Raw genomic sequence first — 17,901 nt, forward strand, 5'->3', positions numbered from 1 at the left:
ATATAATCTTCATTTGTTACATTAGCAAGTAAAATACTAATGCAATATCGGCACACTCGTTTCGTTATTATCGTATCCGGAATGAGTTGTTGGGATTGTGTTAATTTGTCCAGGTTTCGCTTATGTTTAGCACAACAATTTACAATACGTTTTCTATATACCAAGCCCGTCAATGTGCGTTACATTCCTACTGCTTAACGGATCATAAAACCACCGAAGTTCAGTCACATCCCTGTAGCTTGATGTGTTAAATATGAAACCGCATGATTACTTCCACACATGAGAAAGTGTGCTGCGTAAGTTTGATGTGTAAAATCACAGCTGACGCTGCTACGACCGTGCGGTTTATGATTTGGCCATTACTGCGGTACCTGCTTTCATCGAATTCCCTCCTAGCTTATGATTCGATTTACTCGAGCGATTATCCAAACAAGAAAAACCAGGCATTCACTTCCCCACCTGGAAGTTAACAAAATAATCAACGCGTAACATGCGACGCTAAGAAATAATAGAAGTTTTAGTAAACAACATATTTGTTCGCCACAAGGTACTCGCGGTCGCCCTAAACGGACTCGGTGTTGGTTAGAACTGAACTAATGGTTAATCGCATAAATAAACAGGTTAAATAGACAATGTAAAGGAATACATTCGAAAGAGCATGCGGTTTGAGCATAAAAAGACTGGCCCATACTGTTGTTAACATTTTCATGTTTGAAAAACGTTTCGGCAAAAAGCTGACCTGACCGACGCGGTTTGGTTTGATGATTTTAATTTCTTTGTTTTGCGGTTCATGTATAAATAAGCACACGAGTAAAAAAACACTGTGGCCAAGATGTTTGCTGCTTTCCAGTATCGGCAAGTGAAAGGAGCTTGAAACTAAATCCTGTAGCACAGTGCTGTTGCCAAAGGGTATATAACTTATAAAAGGTGTATATAACTCTATATGACCAACTTCATTAGGATATAGGAGTATGTTCTCGGGTCTCCCGTAAGTCTCAAAACACAGCCAAACTTTGGTGTTTCAATTGTTTCAGGTTTGATAGCATTTTTCATTTTAGTGTATCAGAAGTCGGACACTAACTTGGTATGAAGGTTAGTTTCTATTACATTCTCATCAGCTTTATGATCTTTGGCGCATCAGGTAACGTTTAAAACACACAGAATACCTCAACACATGCTTTTGTACAGAGGTATCTCTTTTTATTCTCAGGCCAATTCAACATTTGCACTAACCCAAGTCTCAGTTTACCTTCAGGGAATATTTCTTCTCCTAATTATCCTCGAAACTACGACAATGACCTTAACTGCACGACGCGAATCTTTGCTCCAAGCGACCAGGTATTAATTTCTTTTATAATATTGAGTTTTTACAAAAAATCTCTCAATCCGTATAAAACAACACAAATTCATTTGGCAACTCGAATTAGCGAAGCATCTAGAATAAATTTAGTTGAAACTAGAGTCAAGCATTCATGGGAAAAGTTATATTTAAGTTTTTACATTAAACCACAACAAATACGGCTTTATACTCATGACAAATATTCTTTTCCAACATACATTTTTCTTAGCGGTGAAGCTGAAAAGTTCCAGTAATTTTTTTTGTTTCTTGTTTGAAAAATATGCAAATTAGCTTGTAATACATTTTTAAGAGGTTTCTAAGGCGTTATTTTCACCACAGACGATCACAATCAAGTTCCTCGACTTTAATGTTCGAAGTCATAAAACCTGTGCATACGACGAACTGCGTGTGTACGATGGGACAGTTTTGGTGAGATCATTACATAACCATATCTTTGTCCATCGTTTAAAATATACCTATATTGTTATTGTAGTACACAAGCAAGGGATTTTGCGGAACACAAAAACCGCGAGACTTTGTTGCTCACAATCCCACGGTGACTTTCAACTTTAAGACAAGTTCAAGGAATGTTGCTCGTGGATTCTTGATTCAATGGACAACCAAACGTAAGTCTATAATCTTTTACTCGTGCGCTCAACTCGTAACAATAGAAATTGGATTGATGTGCCACACCGGGATTCGAACCTGGAATATCCTGATAACCGAGTTAAGACAGAGATGAGTTTTTAGTAGGTGTGCTTTTACTCTTTTTTATGTTGTTTGTTAGACACTAAATATGCTTTATATCGAAATATGTTTGTCTCACACGAAAGTCAATAGATTGTAACCCAGAAAACATATTTTCCTATAATGTCGCCAAGATATCCTGTCACGAAAATAACTTTTCCTATTTGGTATATAGTTTTTGTAAATACCTGGTAAAGGGTACATGTGTTTGCTTGGCATTTTGACAGATAACAAACGCTAAGGTAGAAAAAGTTTCGTGTTTAATTACAGAAATTGATCGGAAAAAACGGTCAATATATCCAACAAAACTAAAAGTATTGCGGCCACAGTCGGTGTGATCTTCTATACATGTAAATGCATTCTGAAATATTATAATTACACCATGATCGCGATATAACGGCACACAATTATGCCACCAAACGTAACTGAAGCAAAGCCATTCATGACATTTTTCATGTAACTTTGGTACACAAATTAGTTAGAAAATGTACTTCTGCCTCATACCATAATTGTAATTTTTTCAGCTCGTTGTACGGGAGACCAGTTCACTTGTTGGAACGGAGTTTGTATCCCAAGAACTCAACAATGCGATGGCGTCACAAACTGTAATGACGACAGCGATGAAATCGAGTGTGGTAAGTTAACATTACATTAATCCAACTTTAATCCAATCAGTCGGTTTAACATTTAGTCATTTTTTGCCAAGGGGTATCTAAAATATATAGTTCAATGATCCAATACAAGACTTTCTCGTAGCAATAGGTTCGCCTAAGCATTCAGAGACTCTGTCAGACTGGGAACGCGCATGATTTCGCACTTAGAACTGTCAAAAATGCGATGACAAAATAAGTTAAATTCCACACATATCAGAAAATAAGCTATTGTCTGTTTATTTTGTCATGGTTGCGCGGGCACGTAAAACCACTCACGCGATTGAAAACAATTTCTCAATGCTGATGACGAAAGTAATTTTCAGTTGTCAAAGATGACCAGTCACGTGATGCAGTGACGTATGGTGCATCAAAGCAAAGTTATCTTGTCTGCTTATCAGCTGTAACATTTGTCTTTTTTCAGCCCGCCCGAGCACCGACTTCTCTCAATGTGGAAGATCAGACGTCGCACCTCAGTTTTTGTGGGTACGATGCATTTTCAAATATTCCTCATGTTCATACCTTGTAACTTATCATTAAAAACTCTTTGCATGTCTACATTATTGTGGACGTTTTTATGAAAAATATTAGCAAACACAAAAAAGAGGTGCAAATGTCTTTCTTTCAGAGCTGTAAGGTCTTATTTGGCTTGTCTTATGGCATGGCACTGGTCTACACAGGTTTCCACTTAGTGGTACCTTTCGGTTAATCGTCGATCGGACGAGTATACAACTGAAGGGTACTGTGTCATATATTACTAAATACTTTTTTCAGGACACCAGAATAGTTGGTGACAATGAAGCCACTGTAGGTTCATGGCCGTGGCAGGTTCGTCTCTCAATTGCAACTGCAAGGGGAACGGGTTTATGTGGTGGCTCAATTCTAAACGCGGAATGGATCGTCACCGCATCACATTGTACTGAAGATGCTCTAAGCAACACGTAAGTATCCCAGAGAGCATCATATTATAAAATGCATGTCATATACGTCTGTAATTTGTCTCGCAACAAGTAAAGGTTTTTTTTGCTCTAAATTGCGTCTTTGTCTTTTTTTTCTGTCCATTCTACAGCTAGTTATATTGGCAACCTCCTATTGAATTTTGCTGTAAGTCACGAAAAATCTACTCCTAATTTGCAGTAACGCAACAATTGGGCACTCTATTAAAGAAAGTTTATGCTGTCTATTCGTCACTATTTTTCGAACTACTTCAGACAATCACTATGGCGTATACGCGTGTTATTAAATCAATAGGTCTGTGACAGTATATGCCGGACAGCATTCCACCACCCAGGAAAGTGGATTTCAACATAGAACTTCCATATTGTTGATCGACCATGAAAACTACAACAGGTAAGTTGTCGTTTAATAACAACTGGAATTAAACAACACGCATTAATTATTCTATTGAAGTTTAAAGGAAAAGTGTACATCGGCATAAGATATACGTGTGTTGGTCCATGTTTGCTTGAAATTGTGTTTGTACGACTTTGTTTGAGACAAAGTACAACCACACACGCAACTGTTTCAGTGCAACACTAGTCAACGACATTTCGTTGATCAAGCTTCAGACTCCCCTGATTTTCACAAGCACGATTCGACCGATCTGTTTGCCTTCGGATACGCCCACGTTCGATGTCCCGGATGGAACGATTTGCATCGCAACTGGTTGGGGAACACTTGGTAAGTTGACGGTTAAATTTAGGACTGAAATTCGGATTACTGAAACAAATTACGGGTATTCCACGCTGGCGAACGAGAGAAAAAAATTAATTAATTTTTGGTGATGAGGCAGAATACCTGATACCTAATTCGAATTGAAATCAAACGAAATTCAGTTGGCCAATAAACCGCCTGACTCAAACATTGATTTCCAACAGGAAACGCAGAAAAGTGCTGTGATAATAGTTTCAGGATGCATTAAATCACAGGAACCACACAGCGTCTATTACGCATCGTTTCTGCACAATCAATTATTTACTATTATAATGCAACCATTCTTGTTGTTTTCGCTTTTCTTGTTGGATTTTTTTTATCATTCTTGTTCAGCTTTCCGCCACAACTCGCCCAGTGAGTTGCATCAAGTACGGTTGCCGATAGTTGGACTGAGTACTTGTTCGAGGACTTACGGAACTCGGCCTCCCACCAACATTTGTGCTGGTAATTACGAAAAAGGGGGCGTGGATAGTTGCCAGGTGAGGACTGTACATTGATTTTAGTGATTTGAGCGCAATCCCCTTACCACTATATGCAGACACTGCTCTAAAGTCACAAATATGGATGTTTGCCACATCCACTCTAAACCCAGTGTACCTTCTACAAGTTTCCCTAAATTTTTCAAATATGAAAAAATCCATTTTTAAATGTTTTCAAGTAACCAACTGATTTCAACTCTTGATAGTTTCAAATTATTAATACTCATAATAATTATTATGTGTCATTTTTTGTTATCAAAACTGCGTATTTATCACCATCTGATACTTACACCATATTTGAAACGCAGTTGATCATGTGAAAATAGCCCAGAATCAATTTGAGTGTTATTACTACACAGGGAGACTCTGGTGGGCCTTTGGCTTGTTTAATTGACAACACCAACTGGTATCTCATCGGCGTCACCTCATTCGGGCGTGGGTGCGCTGTAGTGGAAACTCCTGGCGTTTACACACGAGTTTCCAAGTACGAGTTGTGGATAAGAACAAGTAAGTGTATTATCTCAGCACTTAAAACCACGTGACGTTGACATGACCGAGTTCGGTAAAAAGTGATTATAGGAACGCGTATTGCACAAAACATGCCAAATTCCTCATGCATACACAGATCCAAAACTATTCAAAGCTGGTGACTGAATCATTGGATACGTGTTATTCGTTTTTTGAAAGATTCGCTTCCATTTCTTGTATAATTCCCCAAACTTCTTCCTTTGTAGTGTAACTATAAAGGTATCTTTCAATAATTGATTAATATAATAAATCAGACAAAAGTGATACTCGCAACTTTTCCGGATTATAACAACAGAATGAGAGCTGCAGACAGGTGTACACACTCTTTCAACCTGTAAGGTCTCGTCAGTGCAGCTGGTGAACGTGGGACATGCTGGCTGGTAGATTAGCAGGCACACAGATTTCCACTTTGTGTTACCTTTCGGCCAGCTGCACTGATGAGACCTTACAGGTCGAAACAGTGTGTACACCTGTCTGCAGCTGTCATTGACTATTATGGCTCTTTTGGGCATATGACAACCTTACCGTAAATTCTTTACCATATATTTCTTTGTATGTACTGAAAATGCGTTTAGAACACACAGAATACACATGCTTTTGTTAACAGTATCATCCCAATTCAACATCTGCGCCAATCCAAGTCTCAGTTTAACTTCAGGGAACATTTCTTCTCCAAATTATCCTCAAAACTATAACAATAACCTTAACTGCACAACACGAATCACTGCTCCAAGCGACCAGGTATTTTATACAGTTCAATAAACGTTTCGAATATATTTAAATTGGAGCCTCTTATTGATTGTGGTCCAAAGCAGGAAGAAGTTATTCCAATAGAGGACAAAAAATAAACTTTAGTTACATATAATCTAACGAACATAATAAACAAGCTGAACAAAAGAGTTTTGAAAATGAAAATTATCTATTTTATACCACAGGCGATCACAATCAAGTTTCTCGACTTTAATGTCGAAAACCATAAAACCTGTGCATTCGATGAACTGCGTGTATACGATGGGGAGGTTTTGGTAAGATAATTACAGATCCATACGTTTGTCCATCGTTTAAAATATACTTGTATTGTTTTTTCAGTACACAAGCATAGGATTTTGCGGAACACAAAAACCGCGAGACTTTGTTGCTCACAATCCTACGGTGACTTTAAACTTTAAAACTGATTCAACGAATGTTGCAAGAGGTTTCCGAATTCAATGGACAACCAACCGTGAGTGTGTTTTCTATAGATATATATTCAAGCGCTTAACTCGTAATACCGGAAAACAAATTGTCGCATTGGGATTCGAATCAGATCATTCCGAACACAGACACATTTTCATTCGTGTAATTTTGGCACAAAAACTTAACAGAGAAAATGGATTTTCGCTGAATAAAGTTGTTTCAATTTTTGCAGCGCGTTGTGCGGCCGATCAGTTCACTTGCTGGAACGGAGTTTGTATCCCAAGAACTCAACAATGCGATGGCGTCACAAACTGTAATGACGACAGCGATGAAATCGAGTGTGGTAAGTTAACATTACATTAATCCAATCAGTCGGTTTAACATTTAGTCATTTTTTGCCAAGGGGTATCTAAAATATATAGTTCAATGATCCAATACAAGACTTTCTCGTAGCAATAGGTTCGCCTAAGCATTCAGAGACTCTGTCAGACTGGGAACACGCATGATTTCGCACTTAGAACTGTCAAAAATGCGATGACAAAATAAGTTAAATTCCACACATATCAGAAAATAAGCTATTGTCTGTTTATTTTGTCATGGTTGCGCGGGCACGTAAAACCACTCACGCGATTGAAAACAATTTCTCAATGCTGATGACGAAAGTAACTTTCAGTTGTCAAAGATGACCAGTCACGTGATGCAGTGACGTATGGTGCATCAAAGCAAAGTTATCTTGTCTGCTTGTCAGCTGTAACATTTGTCTTTTTTCAGCTCGCCCGAGCACCGACTTCTCTCAATGTGGAAGATCAGACGTCGCACCTCAGTTTTTGTGGGTACGATGCATTTTCAAATATTCCTAATGTTCATACCTTGTAACTTATCATTAAAAACTCTTTGCATGTCTACATTATTGTGGACGTTTTTATGAAAAATATTAGCAAACACAAAAAAGAGGTGCAAATGTCTTTCTTTCAGAGCTGTAAGGTCTTATTTGGCTTGTCTTATGGCATGGCACTGGTCTACACAGGTTTCCACTTAGTGGTACCTTTCGGTTAATCGTCGATCGGACGAGTATACAACTGAAGGGTACTGTGTCATATATTACTAAATACTTTTTTCAGGACACCAGAATAGTTGGTGGCAACGAAGCCACTGTAGGTTCATGGCCGTGGCAGGTTCGTCTCTCAATTGCAACTGCAAGTGGAACGGGTTTATGTGGTGGCTCAATTCTGAACGCGGAATGGATCGTCACCGCAGCACATTGTACTGAAGATGCTCTAAGCAACACGTAAGTATCCCAGAGAGCATCATATTATAAAATGCATGTCATATAAGTCTGTAATTTGTCTCGCAACAAGCAAAGGTTTTTTTTGCTCTAAATTGCGTCTTTGTCTTTTTTTTCTGTCCATTCTACAGCTAGTTATATTGGCAACCTCCTATTGAATTTTGCTGTAAGTCACGAAAAATCTACTCCTAATTTGCAGTAACGCAACAATTGGGCACTCTATTAAAGAAAGTTTATGCTGTCTATTCGTCACTATTTTTTGGACTACTTCAGACAATCACTATAGCGTATACGCGTGTTGTTAAATCAATAGGTCTGTGACAGTATATGTCGGACAGCATTCCACCACCCAGGAAAGTGGATTTCAACATAGAACTTCCATATTGTTGATCGACCATGAAAACTACAACAAGTAAGTTGTCGTTTAATAACAACTGGAATTAAACAACACGCATTAATTATTCTATTGAAGTTTAAAGGAAAAGTGTACATCGGCATAAGATATACGTGTGTTGGTCCATGTTTGCTTGAAATTGTGTTTGTACGACTTTGTTTGAGGCAAAGTACAACCACACACGCAACTCTTTCAGTTCCACAAAAGTCAACGACATTTCGTTAATCAAGCTTCAGACTCCCCTGATTTTCACAAGCACGATTCGACCGATCTGTTTGCCTTCGGATACGCCCACGTTCGATGTCCCGGATGGAACGATTTGCATCGCAACTGGTTGGGGAACACTTGGTAAGTTGACGGTGAAATTTAGGACTGAAATTCGGATTACTGAAACAAATTACGCCACGCTGGCGAACGAGAGAAAAACATTAATTAATTTTTGGTGATGTGGCTGAATACCTGATACCTAATTCGAATTGAAATCAAACGAAATTCAGTTGGCCAATAAACCGCCTGACTTAAACATTGATTTCCGACAGGAAACGCAGAAAAGTGCTGTGATAATAGTTTCAGGATGCATTAAATCACAGGAACCACACAGCGTCTATTACGCATCGTTTCTGCACAATCAATTATTTACTATTATAATGCAACCATTCTTGTTGTTTTCGCTTTTCTTGTTGGATGTTTTTATCATTTTTGTTCAGCTTTCCGCCACAACTCGCCCAGTGAGTTGCATCAAGTACGGTTGCCGATAGTTGGACTGAGTACTTGTTCGAGGACTTACGGAACTCGGCCTCCCACCAACATTTGTGCTGGTAATTACGAAAAAGGGGGCGTGGATAGTTGTCAGGTGAGAACCGTACATTGATTTTAGTGATTTGAGCGCAATCCCCTTACCACTATATGCAGACACTGCCCTAAAGTCACAAATATGGATGTTTGCCACATCCACTCTAAACCCAGTGTACCTTCTACAAGTTTCCCTAAATTTTTCAAATATGAAAAAATCCATTTTAAATGTTTTCAAGTAACCAACTGATTTCAACTCTTGAAAGTTTCAAATTATTAATACTCATAATAATTATTATGTGTCATTTTTTGTTATCAAAACTGCGTATTTATCACCATCTGATACTTACACCATATTTGAAACGCAGTTGATCATGTGAAAATAGCCCAGAATCAATTTGAGTGTTATTACTACACAGGGAGATTCTGGTGGGCCTTTGGCTTGTTTAATTGACAACACCAACTGGTATCTCATCGGCGTCACCTCATTCGGGCGTAGGTGCGCTGTAGTGGAAACTCCTGGCGTTTACACACGAGTTTCCAAGTACGAGTCGTGGATAAGAACAAGTAAGTGTATTATCTCAGCACTTAAAACCACGTGACGTTGACATGACCGAGTTCGGTAAAAAGTGATTATAGGAACGCGTATTGCACAAAAAATGTCAAAATCCTCATGCATACACGGATCCAAAACTATTCAAAGCTGGTGACTGAATCATTGGATACGTGTTATTCGTTTTTTGAAAGATTCGCTTCCATTTCTTGTATAATTCCCCAAACTTCTTCCTTTGTAGTGTAACTATAAAGGTATCTTTCAATAATTGATTAATATAATAAATCAGACAAAAGTGATACTCGCAACTTTTCCTGATTATAACAACAGAATGAGAGCTGCAGACAGGTGTACACACTCTTTCAACCTGTAAGGTCTCGTCAGTGCAGCTGGTGATCGTGGGACATGCTGGCTGGTAGATTAGCAGGCACACAGATTTCCACTTTGTGTTACGTTTCGTCCAGCTGCACTGATGAGACCTTACAGGTCGAAACAGTGTGTACACCTGTCTGCAGCTGTCATTGACTATTATGGCTCTTTTGGGCATATGACAACCTTACCGTAAATTCTTTACCATATATTTCTTTGTATGTACTGAAAATGCGTTTAGAACACACAGAATACACATGCTTTTGTTAACAGTATCATCCCAATTCAACATCTGCGCCAATCCAAGTCTCAGTTTAGCTTCCGGGAACATTTCTTCTCCAAAATATCCTCAAAACTATAACAATAACCTTAACTGCACAACACGAATCACTGCTCCAAGCGACCAGGTATTTTATACAGTTCAATAAACGTTTCGAATATATTTAAATTGGAGCCTCTTATTGATTGTGGTCCAAAGCAGGAAGAAGTTATTCCAATAGAGGACAAAAAATAAACTTTATTTACATATAATCTAACGAACATAATAAACAAGCTAAACAAAAGAGTTTTAAAAATGGAAATTCTGTATTTTATTGCACAGGCGATCACAATCAAGTTTCTCGACTTTAATGTCGAAAACCATGATACCTGTGCATACGATGAACTGCGTATATACGATGGGGAGGTTTTGGTAAGATAATTACAGATCCATACGTTTGTCCATCGTTTAAAATATACTTATATTGTTTTTTCAGTACACAAGCATAGGATTTTGCGGAACACAAAAACCGCGAGACTTTGTTGCTCACAATCCTACGGTGACTTTGAACTTTAAAACTGATCACTCGCATGTTGCAAGAGGTTTCTTAATTCAATGGACAACCAACCGTGAGTCTGTTTTCTATAGATATATATTCAAGCGCCTAACTCGTAATACCGGAAAATAGATTGTCGCATTGGGATTCGAATCAGGTTATTCCGAACACAGAGACATTTTCGGTCTTGTAATTTTGGCAGAAAAACTTAATATAGAAAATGCATTTTCGCTGAATAAAGTTGTTTCAATTTTTGCAGCGCGTTGTGCGGCCGATCAGTTCACTTGCTGGAACGGAGTTTGTATTCCAAGAACTCAACAATGCGATGGCGTCACAAACTGTAATGACGACAGCGATGAAATCGAGTGTGGTAAGTTAACATTACATTAATCCAATCAGTCGGTTTAACATTTAGTCATTTTTTGCCAAGGGGTATCTAAAATATATAGTTCAATGATCCAATACAAAACTTTCTCGTAGCAATAGGTTTGCCTAAGCATTGAGAGACTCTGTCAGACTGGGAACACGCATGATTTCACACTTAGAACTGACAAAAATGCGATGACAAAATAAGTTAAATTCCACACATATCAGAAAATAAGCAATTGTCTGTTTATTTTGTCATGGTTGCGCGGGCACGTAAAACCACTCACGCGATTGAAAACTATTTCTCAATGCTGATGACGAAAGTAACTGTGACGTATGTGGCATCAAAGCAAAGTTATCTTGTCTGCTCATCAGCTGTAACATTTGTCTTTTTTCAGCCCGCCCGAGCACCGACTTCTCTCAATGTGGAAGATCAGACGTCGCACCTCAGTTTTTGTGGGTACGATGCATTTTCAAATATTCCTAATGTTCGTGTAAGAAAATACCTTGTAAGAAAAACTCAGACAAAAGCTTTGATTGCATGCATACATTTATGTGTACGTTTTTATGAAAAACACAAATGTAAATGTCTTCCACCATATATTACTATATACTTTTTTCAGGACACCAGAATAGTTGGGGGCAACGAAGCCGCCGTAGGTTCATGGCCGTGGCAAGTTCGTCTTTTAATTGATGAAAATTTTGTATGTGGTGGCTCAATTCTAAACGCGGAATGGATTGTCACTGCAGCACATTGTATTGAAGATGCTCCAAGCAACACGTAAGTATCTGTAGGGTTTATGTTATGTTTACTCAGTGATAACACAAAACCTAACTCTCACTCCAAAAAGACTCCAACACTGTGCAATTAGTAATTACTGGATTGCATTAAAATTAGTGAAGCATTCGAGTAATCACAATAATAGATGCAATTTCAATGATTTAGTTCGAGTAAATCCAATGATGGCAATTAGACAGTACAAATATCCAATGTTGCGTTTCCAAAACTGTCTGGTTTTGCAGTCCAAGCGTTCAATTATATAAACTTAACGTTAGGCGTGTTGGTCGAGTAAAAATTATACAAAACAAACGTAATTAACAAAGAACTCATAAGGCTTAGATCAGCGGAAAATTCCGGTGTTGCGAAGCTGACCAAGATAAATTTCTCTCAGGTGAGAGAGCGGGTTTATCAGATTAATAACGCACGAGAAACGAGACTAGGCGAATTATAGAGTGACGTGCGTTGATGAATGAAGTTGGTTAAACAATTAAAAGCGATAAAATACAATTTTAACTACATATCCCAGAGAGCATCATATTATAAAATGCATATCTATGATTCTGTTATTTGTCTCGCAACAAGTAAACGTTTTTTGCTCGAAATTGCGTCTTGTTTTTCTGCCCATTCTACAGCTAGTTATATTGGCATCCTCCTATTAAATCTTGCTTTAAGTCACGAAAATTATAATCCTAATTTGCAGTAATACAACAATTGAACATTCTAATAAAGAAAATATATGCTGTCCATACGTCACTATTTTACGGACCACTTCAGACAATCAATACAGTGCATACGCGTGTTGTTATATCAATAGGTCTGTGATAGTATATGCCGGACTGCATTCAACTACACAGAGGAGCGGATTTCAAAATAGAACCTCCATATTGTTGATCAAACATGAAAACTACAACAGGTAAGTTGTCATTGAATTAATAACAACTGGAATTAAACAACACGCATTATTTATTCTATTGAAGTTTAAAGAAAAGTGTACATCGGCATAAGATATACGTGTGTTGGTTAGAAGTCCACGTTTGCTTGAAATTGTGTTTGTACGACTTTGTTTGAGGCAAAGGATTTCACGCAACTGTTTCAGTTCCACGATAGTCAACGATATTGATTATTTGCCGTTGTTGTCAGATATAGCCTACTGTTGTAAACGAACACGTCAACAACTGTCTATTTATCCAGCTAATTAAATGGATGTAGGTTTGCTAATATCTATACATTTATTTAACTGAAGTCAAAGTACAATCATGCATACGGATGCATTGTTGCAGTGTCACATTTCTCAACGACATTTCATTGATCAAGCTTCAGACTCCCCTGATTTTCACAAGCACGATTCGACCGATCTGTTTGCCTTCGGATACTTCCACATTCGATGTCCCGGATGGAACGATTTGCGTAGCAACTGGTTGGGGAGCACTTGGTAAGTTTATGGTTATTTTTATTGAAATTCGGAAACAAATTACAGGTTTTCCACGTTGGCGAACGTGAAAGAAATGAATTAGTTGATTTTTGGTGATGAAGCAGCAAAAATCCAAGAAAACCTGATACCTAATTCGAATTGAAATCAAACGAAATTCAGTCGGCCAATAAATCGCCTGACCCAAACATATTGCTGTGGTAATGGTTTCAGGATGCATTAAATCACAGAAACCACACAGCGTCTATTACGCATCGTTTCTGCACAATCAATTATTTCCTATTATAATGCATCCATTCTTGTTGTTTTGGCTTTTCTTGTTGGATATTTTTGTCACTTTTTTAGCTTTCAATCGCAAATTGCCCAATGAGCTGCATCAAGTACGGGTGCCGATTGTAGGAATGAATACTTGTTCGAGGACTTACGGAACTCTGCCTCTCACCAACATTTGCGCTGGTAATTTTGAAAAAGGGGGCGTTGATACTTGCCAGGTGAGAACACCAATTTGTCCACGACACCGATTTCTTCCGATAGGAAGTCAGTGATTGAAAACATTCCAAAGTTTTAGGTTGAAGTCCATTTTTAAACGTTTTCAAGTAACCAACTGATTTCAACTCAAATTATTAATACTCATACTAATTAATATTTTATGCCGCCAAATTATTGCGTATTTATCACCATCTGTTACTTACACCACATTTCGAAACACAGTTGGAAAATCATTTGAAAATAGCCCTAAATCAATTCGAGTGTTATCAGGGAGACTCTGGCGGACCTTTGGCTTGTTTGATTGACAACACCAACTGGTATCTCATCGGCGTCACTTCATATGGTGTTGAATGCGCCCTGAAATATTTTCCAAACGTTTACACACGAGTTTCCAAGTACGAGTTGTGGATAAGAACGAGTAAGTAAGAACAGTTAAAACCACGTGACGTCGACATGACCGAGTTCGGTAAAAAGTGATTATAGGAACACGTATTGCACAAAGAATGCCAAAATCCTCATGCATACACGTATCAAAAACTATTCGAAGCTGGTGACTGAATCATTGGATACGTGTTATTCGTTTTTGAAAGATCCGCTTCTATTTCTTGTATAATTCCCAAAACTTCTTATTTGCTTTTAAGTTACCTGCTTTCTAATTTCAATGCAAAATACTTTTCTGGTTTTGATAGGACACATGTTAGTAGCATATCTTTTAGTTGAATGTATGATAAAGCACTCAAAATTTAGTAATGGTCTTGGTTGTTTTTATTACAATTCGCTTTCCGCACAGATGCCCAATTTTACCGAGCTACAACCGATGCGACAGCAAGCACTGAAACACAAACAACATCGACAACTTTCACGCCTACGTCAACGGATACGACAAGTATGGCTGTCCTTTGTAGTGTAACTATATGGGTATCTTTCAACAATTCATTAATATCATAAATAAGACAAAAGTGTTACACGTAACTTTTCCTGATAATAACAACAGAATGTTTTACATATTGCAAATTGGTTAAAAATAACAACCTAACCGTATGTTCCTTACCATACATTTCTTTGTATGTACGACAGCACCTGAAAGTGGGACGTCCACTTCAACTGCATATCGCGTCCAACCACATGGGGGAAGCTTTTTGCTGACAGTCATTCCCTTAACTGCAATCCATTGTATTGTTGTGTATCTTGCAAAGTTTTGATGGATGCAGATGCACGTTTAACTGTACATATGTTTGTCTTTTTTTTTCAGTGAAACTGAAATTGATTTTCAGTGTGACGTGTATGTAATCCTGCTTCAATTGTTATCATGTTTGTATATCAAAGATATTTAGCGATATCAATATCACAAAAGAAGTAAAATTTAAGCTATTTTTTTTTCTTATTGCACATGTAGTAAAATAAAAGCATAGTCGGTTTCTGAATCGGTTTTGCAGTGCTTTTTATGATTAACAGGAATAAAAGTCATCAACAGTTATTTTACTTAAACAAGTACCAAAACAAGAATAGTATCTGAATACAGAACCTAAATCATACCTGCGGTATTTTAACTGCGAAAGTTTGCTTTCTAATGCGAAGTTAAGGAGTTTTTGTGTGATGCTCCTGTCCTGCCTTAAAAAACATCATCCAACAGGTTATTCGAAACTCGTCATTGAAATTATATAACGAGGATGGTTGGACAAAGACGAATGGAAAGGAAGCGATGAGATACAGAGTCATGACTTAAACTATGTTGAGTTTAAGGAGCTATCCTCCTAGTATCCTTTTTTATGCATTTCGAGGTTAACTAACCTTAAAATCTTCCAACACAATTTAGCAATGGTTTTTATAGATTGGTGGGTCATCGTTAATTTTTTTTAATTCTAACCGTCATTTAGTGTTGTATGCATTCCAAATTGACAATATCAGAGAACGCAGAACCAGTTCTCCGACGTATAAATCACAAAGTATCACATAACCGAGGCATGTTTTTGTTTGTTTTAAGGCGTGATTGCATTGCAAAGTGTGAAGCTCTTAGTCAAAAATCTGTGAAATATTTAGTCAAAAGAGATAAAAAAATATTTACATACCTGCTGTCTGCGTCAGTGGTTCCCATTTGGGGTTCGCTGCTCCCAAAGGGTGCATGGGGTTGTTTCTAGGGGTGCGTGCCTGGAAAAATTCAAGATTATTCTTAAACATTCCTGTGTGTTCCGTTACATCTATCTAGTATTTAAAGAAGTACTTGTCAACATAGCAGGTCTTCCAGGTAATTTAACGCTGGAGTCCGCAGACACGTTGTTTTATTGAGGTGGGTTCGTGACAACAAAAAAGTACCACTGGGTCTACATTCAAGCAGATGAGTTTCCGCAGCTTGCAAACACTCGAAAACAAAGTCAACAATAAGGATGTTGAGTTATTCATCCCCGGTAATTCATGGCATGTCTGTGGTTAACCAAAGTGCGTCTCCTGATTACAACACTTACCATTTTTTGTGTTTTAAACGACATGAAACATTTGATTTCTGTAGTGCCTTCAATAACAATTTGAAACGATATCTAAGAATATTTTGCCACACAGATTGATCTACACGTTTGCTGGACAATCGCAAAAAGATTTGTTCCAGAACTGAGCAATAGGCTCTTATTGCGCATGCATATCATTCTCAGATTAGAATTAAATTATAACCAATGTTTGCGGCAACTTCTTTTATCGAACTCCCTCTTGGCTTATAATTCAATTTACTCGAGCGATTATCCAAACAAAGAAAACCAAGCATTCACTTCTCCACCTGGAAGGTAACAATATAATCAACGCGTAACTTTCAAAGCTAAGAATGAATAGAAGTTAAGTTAAAAACATGTTAGTTGGCCACGTGGTGCTTGCGGCGTTTGCGAAGAAATGCAAACGCGGGAAAGTTGTTGTGGGCTGGAGCGTTGTCAAAGTCAAACGAGAAAAACAGTTTCGTTTGGTGGCTTCAATATGTTTCAATCGGATGTTAGCCTATACACAGGACGTGTACAAAAAGTGCGGTCATGTTACGCAATGTAGCAATCATTAAGACTACATATTCCACTTTTAAACTTTATGTTTGGTTCGGTTGGTCCCATATTTCAGAAAATCGTGAAGTGTGAGAATTTGGCCATATTCGTGTAGATTGCTGCCTATTTCCCGACATGAACATCCAAAGTTTAGTACGATATTAAGTGTTTTTGGTAGAACAGAACAAGCCAGTTTACTTGTAACAAAAGGTATGTTGAAAGTTGGGTGGCTTACCAGCCAAATATATCGTTTCAAAGTTTGATCAAAGTTTGATAATTTGTTTCGCTTATATTGAGCACAACAATTTACAATACGTTTTCTATATCCCTAGCCCGCCAATGTGCGTTACATTCCTACAACTTAACGGTTCATAAATACCGCCGAAGTTCTGTCACATCTCTGTAGCTTGCTGTGTTAAATATGAAATCGCACGATTACTTCCACACATGTGAAAGCGTGCTGTGTAAGTTAGGTGTGTAAAATCACAGCTGACGCGGCTACAGGCGTGCGGTTTATGATTTGGCTATTACTGCGGCACCTGCTTTTATCGAACTCCCTCCTAGCTTATGATTCGATTTACTCGAGCGATTATCCAAACAAGAAAAACCAAGCATTCACTTCCCCACCTGGAACTTAACAAAATAATCAACGCGTAACACGCGACGCTAAGAAATAATAGAAGTTTTAGTAAACAACATATTTGTTCGCCACAAGGTACTCGCGGTCGCCCTAAACGGACTCGATGTTGGTTAGAACTGGAAACTAATGGTTAATCGCATAAATAAACAGGTTAAGTAGACAATGTAAGGAATACATTCGAAAGAGGTTCACAGGCTTCTCAGCCAAATCATTGCAGCCAAGCTGGATCAGCCACTATTTTCCGAAAGCGTGACATTACTTCTGCATTCGAAAGAGTATGCGGTTTGAGTACAAAAAGACTGGCCCATATACTGTTATTAACGTTGTCATGTTTGAATA

At 38.0% G+C, this 17,901-nt stretch overlaps 1 protein-coding gene across 2 annotated transcripts in view; it reads left to right on the forward strand.

Annotated features, from left to right (window-relative positions):
• Nucleotides 1-15,253, forward strand: part of LOC145907095 (ovochymase-like) — a 42,406-nt gene extending 27,153 nt beyond the window's left edge. The window contains exons 24-55 of one of the 2 annotated variants that reach the window (XM_082994534.1): nucleotides 1,211-1,338; nucleotides 1,679-1,768; nucleotides 1,833-1,965; nucleotides 2,611-2,721; nucleotides 3,161-3,222; nucleotides 3,511-3,677; nucleotides 3,988-4,086; nucleotides 4,265-4,416; nucleotides 4,783-4,928; nucleotides 5,288-5,435; nucleotides 6,064-6,197; nucleotides 6,392-6,481; nucleotides 6,546-6,678; nucleotides 6,865-6,975; nucleotides 7,404-7,465; nucleotides 7,754-7,920; nucleotides 8,231-8,329; nucleotides 8,508-8,659; nucleotides 9,019-9,164; nucleotides 9,523-9,670; nucleotides 10,299-10,432; nucleotides 10,627-10,716; nucleotides 10,781-10,913; nucleotides 11,100-11,210; nucleotides 11,605-11,666; nucleotides 11,830-11,987; nucleotides 12,802-12,900; nucleotides 13,268-13,419; nucleotides 13,762-13,907; nucleotides 14,176-14,323; nucleotides 14,696-14,791; nucleotides 14,983-15,253. In XM_082994534.1, the coding sequence (XP_082850660.1) occupies nucleotides 1,211-1,338; nucleotides 1,679-1,768; nucleotides 1,833-1,965; nucleotides 2,611-2,721; nucleotides 3,161-3,222; nucleotides 3,511-3,677; nucleotides 3,988-4,086; nucleotides 4,265-4,416; nucleotides 4,783-4,928; nucleotides 5,288-5,435; nucleotides 6,064-6,197; nucleotides 6,392-6,481; nucleotides 6,546-6,678; nucleotides 6,865-6,975; nucleotides 7,404-7,465; nucleotides 7,754-7,920; nucleotides 8,231-8,329; nucleotides 8,508-8,659; nucleotides 9,019-9,164; nucleotides 9,523-9,670; nucleotides 10,299-10,432; nucleotides 10,627-10,716; nucleotides 10,781-10,913; nucleotides 11,100-11,210; nucleotides 11,605-11,666; nucleotides 11,830-11,987; nucleotides 12,802-12,900; nucleotides 13,268-13,419; nucleotides 13,762-13,907; nucleotides 14,176-14,323; nucleotides 14,696-14,791; nucleotides 14,983-15,107 (3,932 nt within the window). In that variant the 3' untranslated portion in view covers nucleotides 15,108-15,253. The remainder of the gene's footprint in view (nucleotides 1-1,210; nucleotides 1,339-1,678; nucleotides 1,769-1,832; nucleotides 1,966-2,610; nucleotides 2,722-3,160; nucleotides 3,223-3,510; nucleotides 3,678-3,987; nucleotides 4,087-4,264; nucleotides 4,417-4,782; nucleotides 4,929-5,287; nucleotides 5,436-6,063; nucleotides 6,198-6,391; nucleotides 6,482-6,545; nucleotides 6,679-6,864; nucleotides 6,976-7,403; nucleotides 7,466-7,753; nucleotides 7,921-8,230; nucleotides 8,330-8,507; nucleotides 8,660-9,018; nucleotides 9,165-9,522; nucleotides 9,671-10,298; nucleotides 10,433-10,626; nucleotides 10,717-10,780; nucleotides 10,914-11,099; nucleotides 11,211-11,604; nucleotides 11,667-11,829; nucleotides 11,988-12,801; nucleotides 12,901-13,267; nucleotides 13,420-13,761; nucleotides 13,908-14,175; nucleotides 14,324-14,695; nucleotides 14,792-14,982) is intronic. The other variant, XM_082994541.1, reaches the window with a different exon arrangement.
• The last annotated feature ends 2,648 nt before the right edge of the window (nucleotides 15,254-17,901 follow it).

Source organism: Ascidia mentula, chromosome 1 (genome assembly GCF_947561715.1).
Source record: "Ascidia mentula chromosome 1, kaAscMent1.1, whole genome shotgun sequence".
In the NCBI taxonomy this organism is placed as follows: domain Eukaryota; kingdom Metazoa; phylum Chordata; class Ascidiacea; order Phlebobranchia; family Ascidiidae; genus Ascidia; species Ascidia mentula.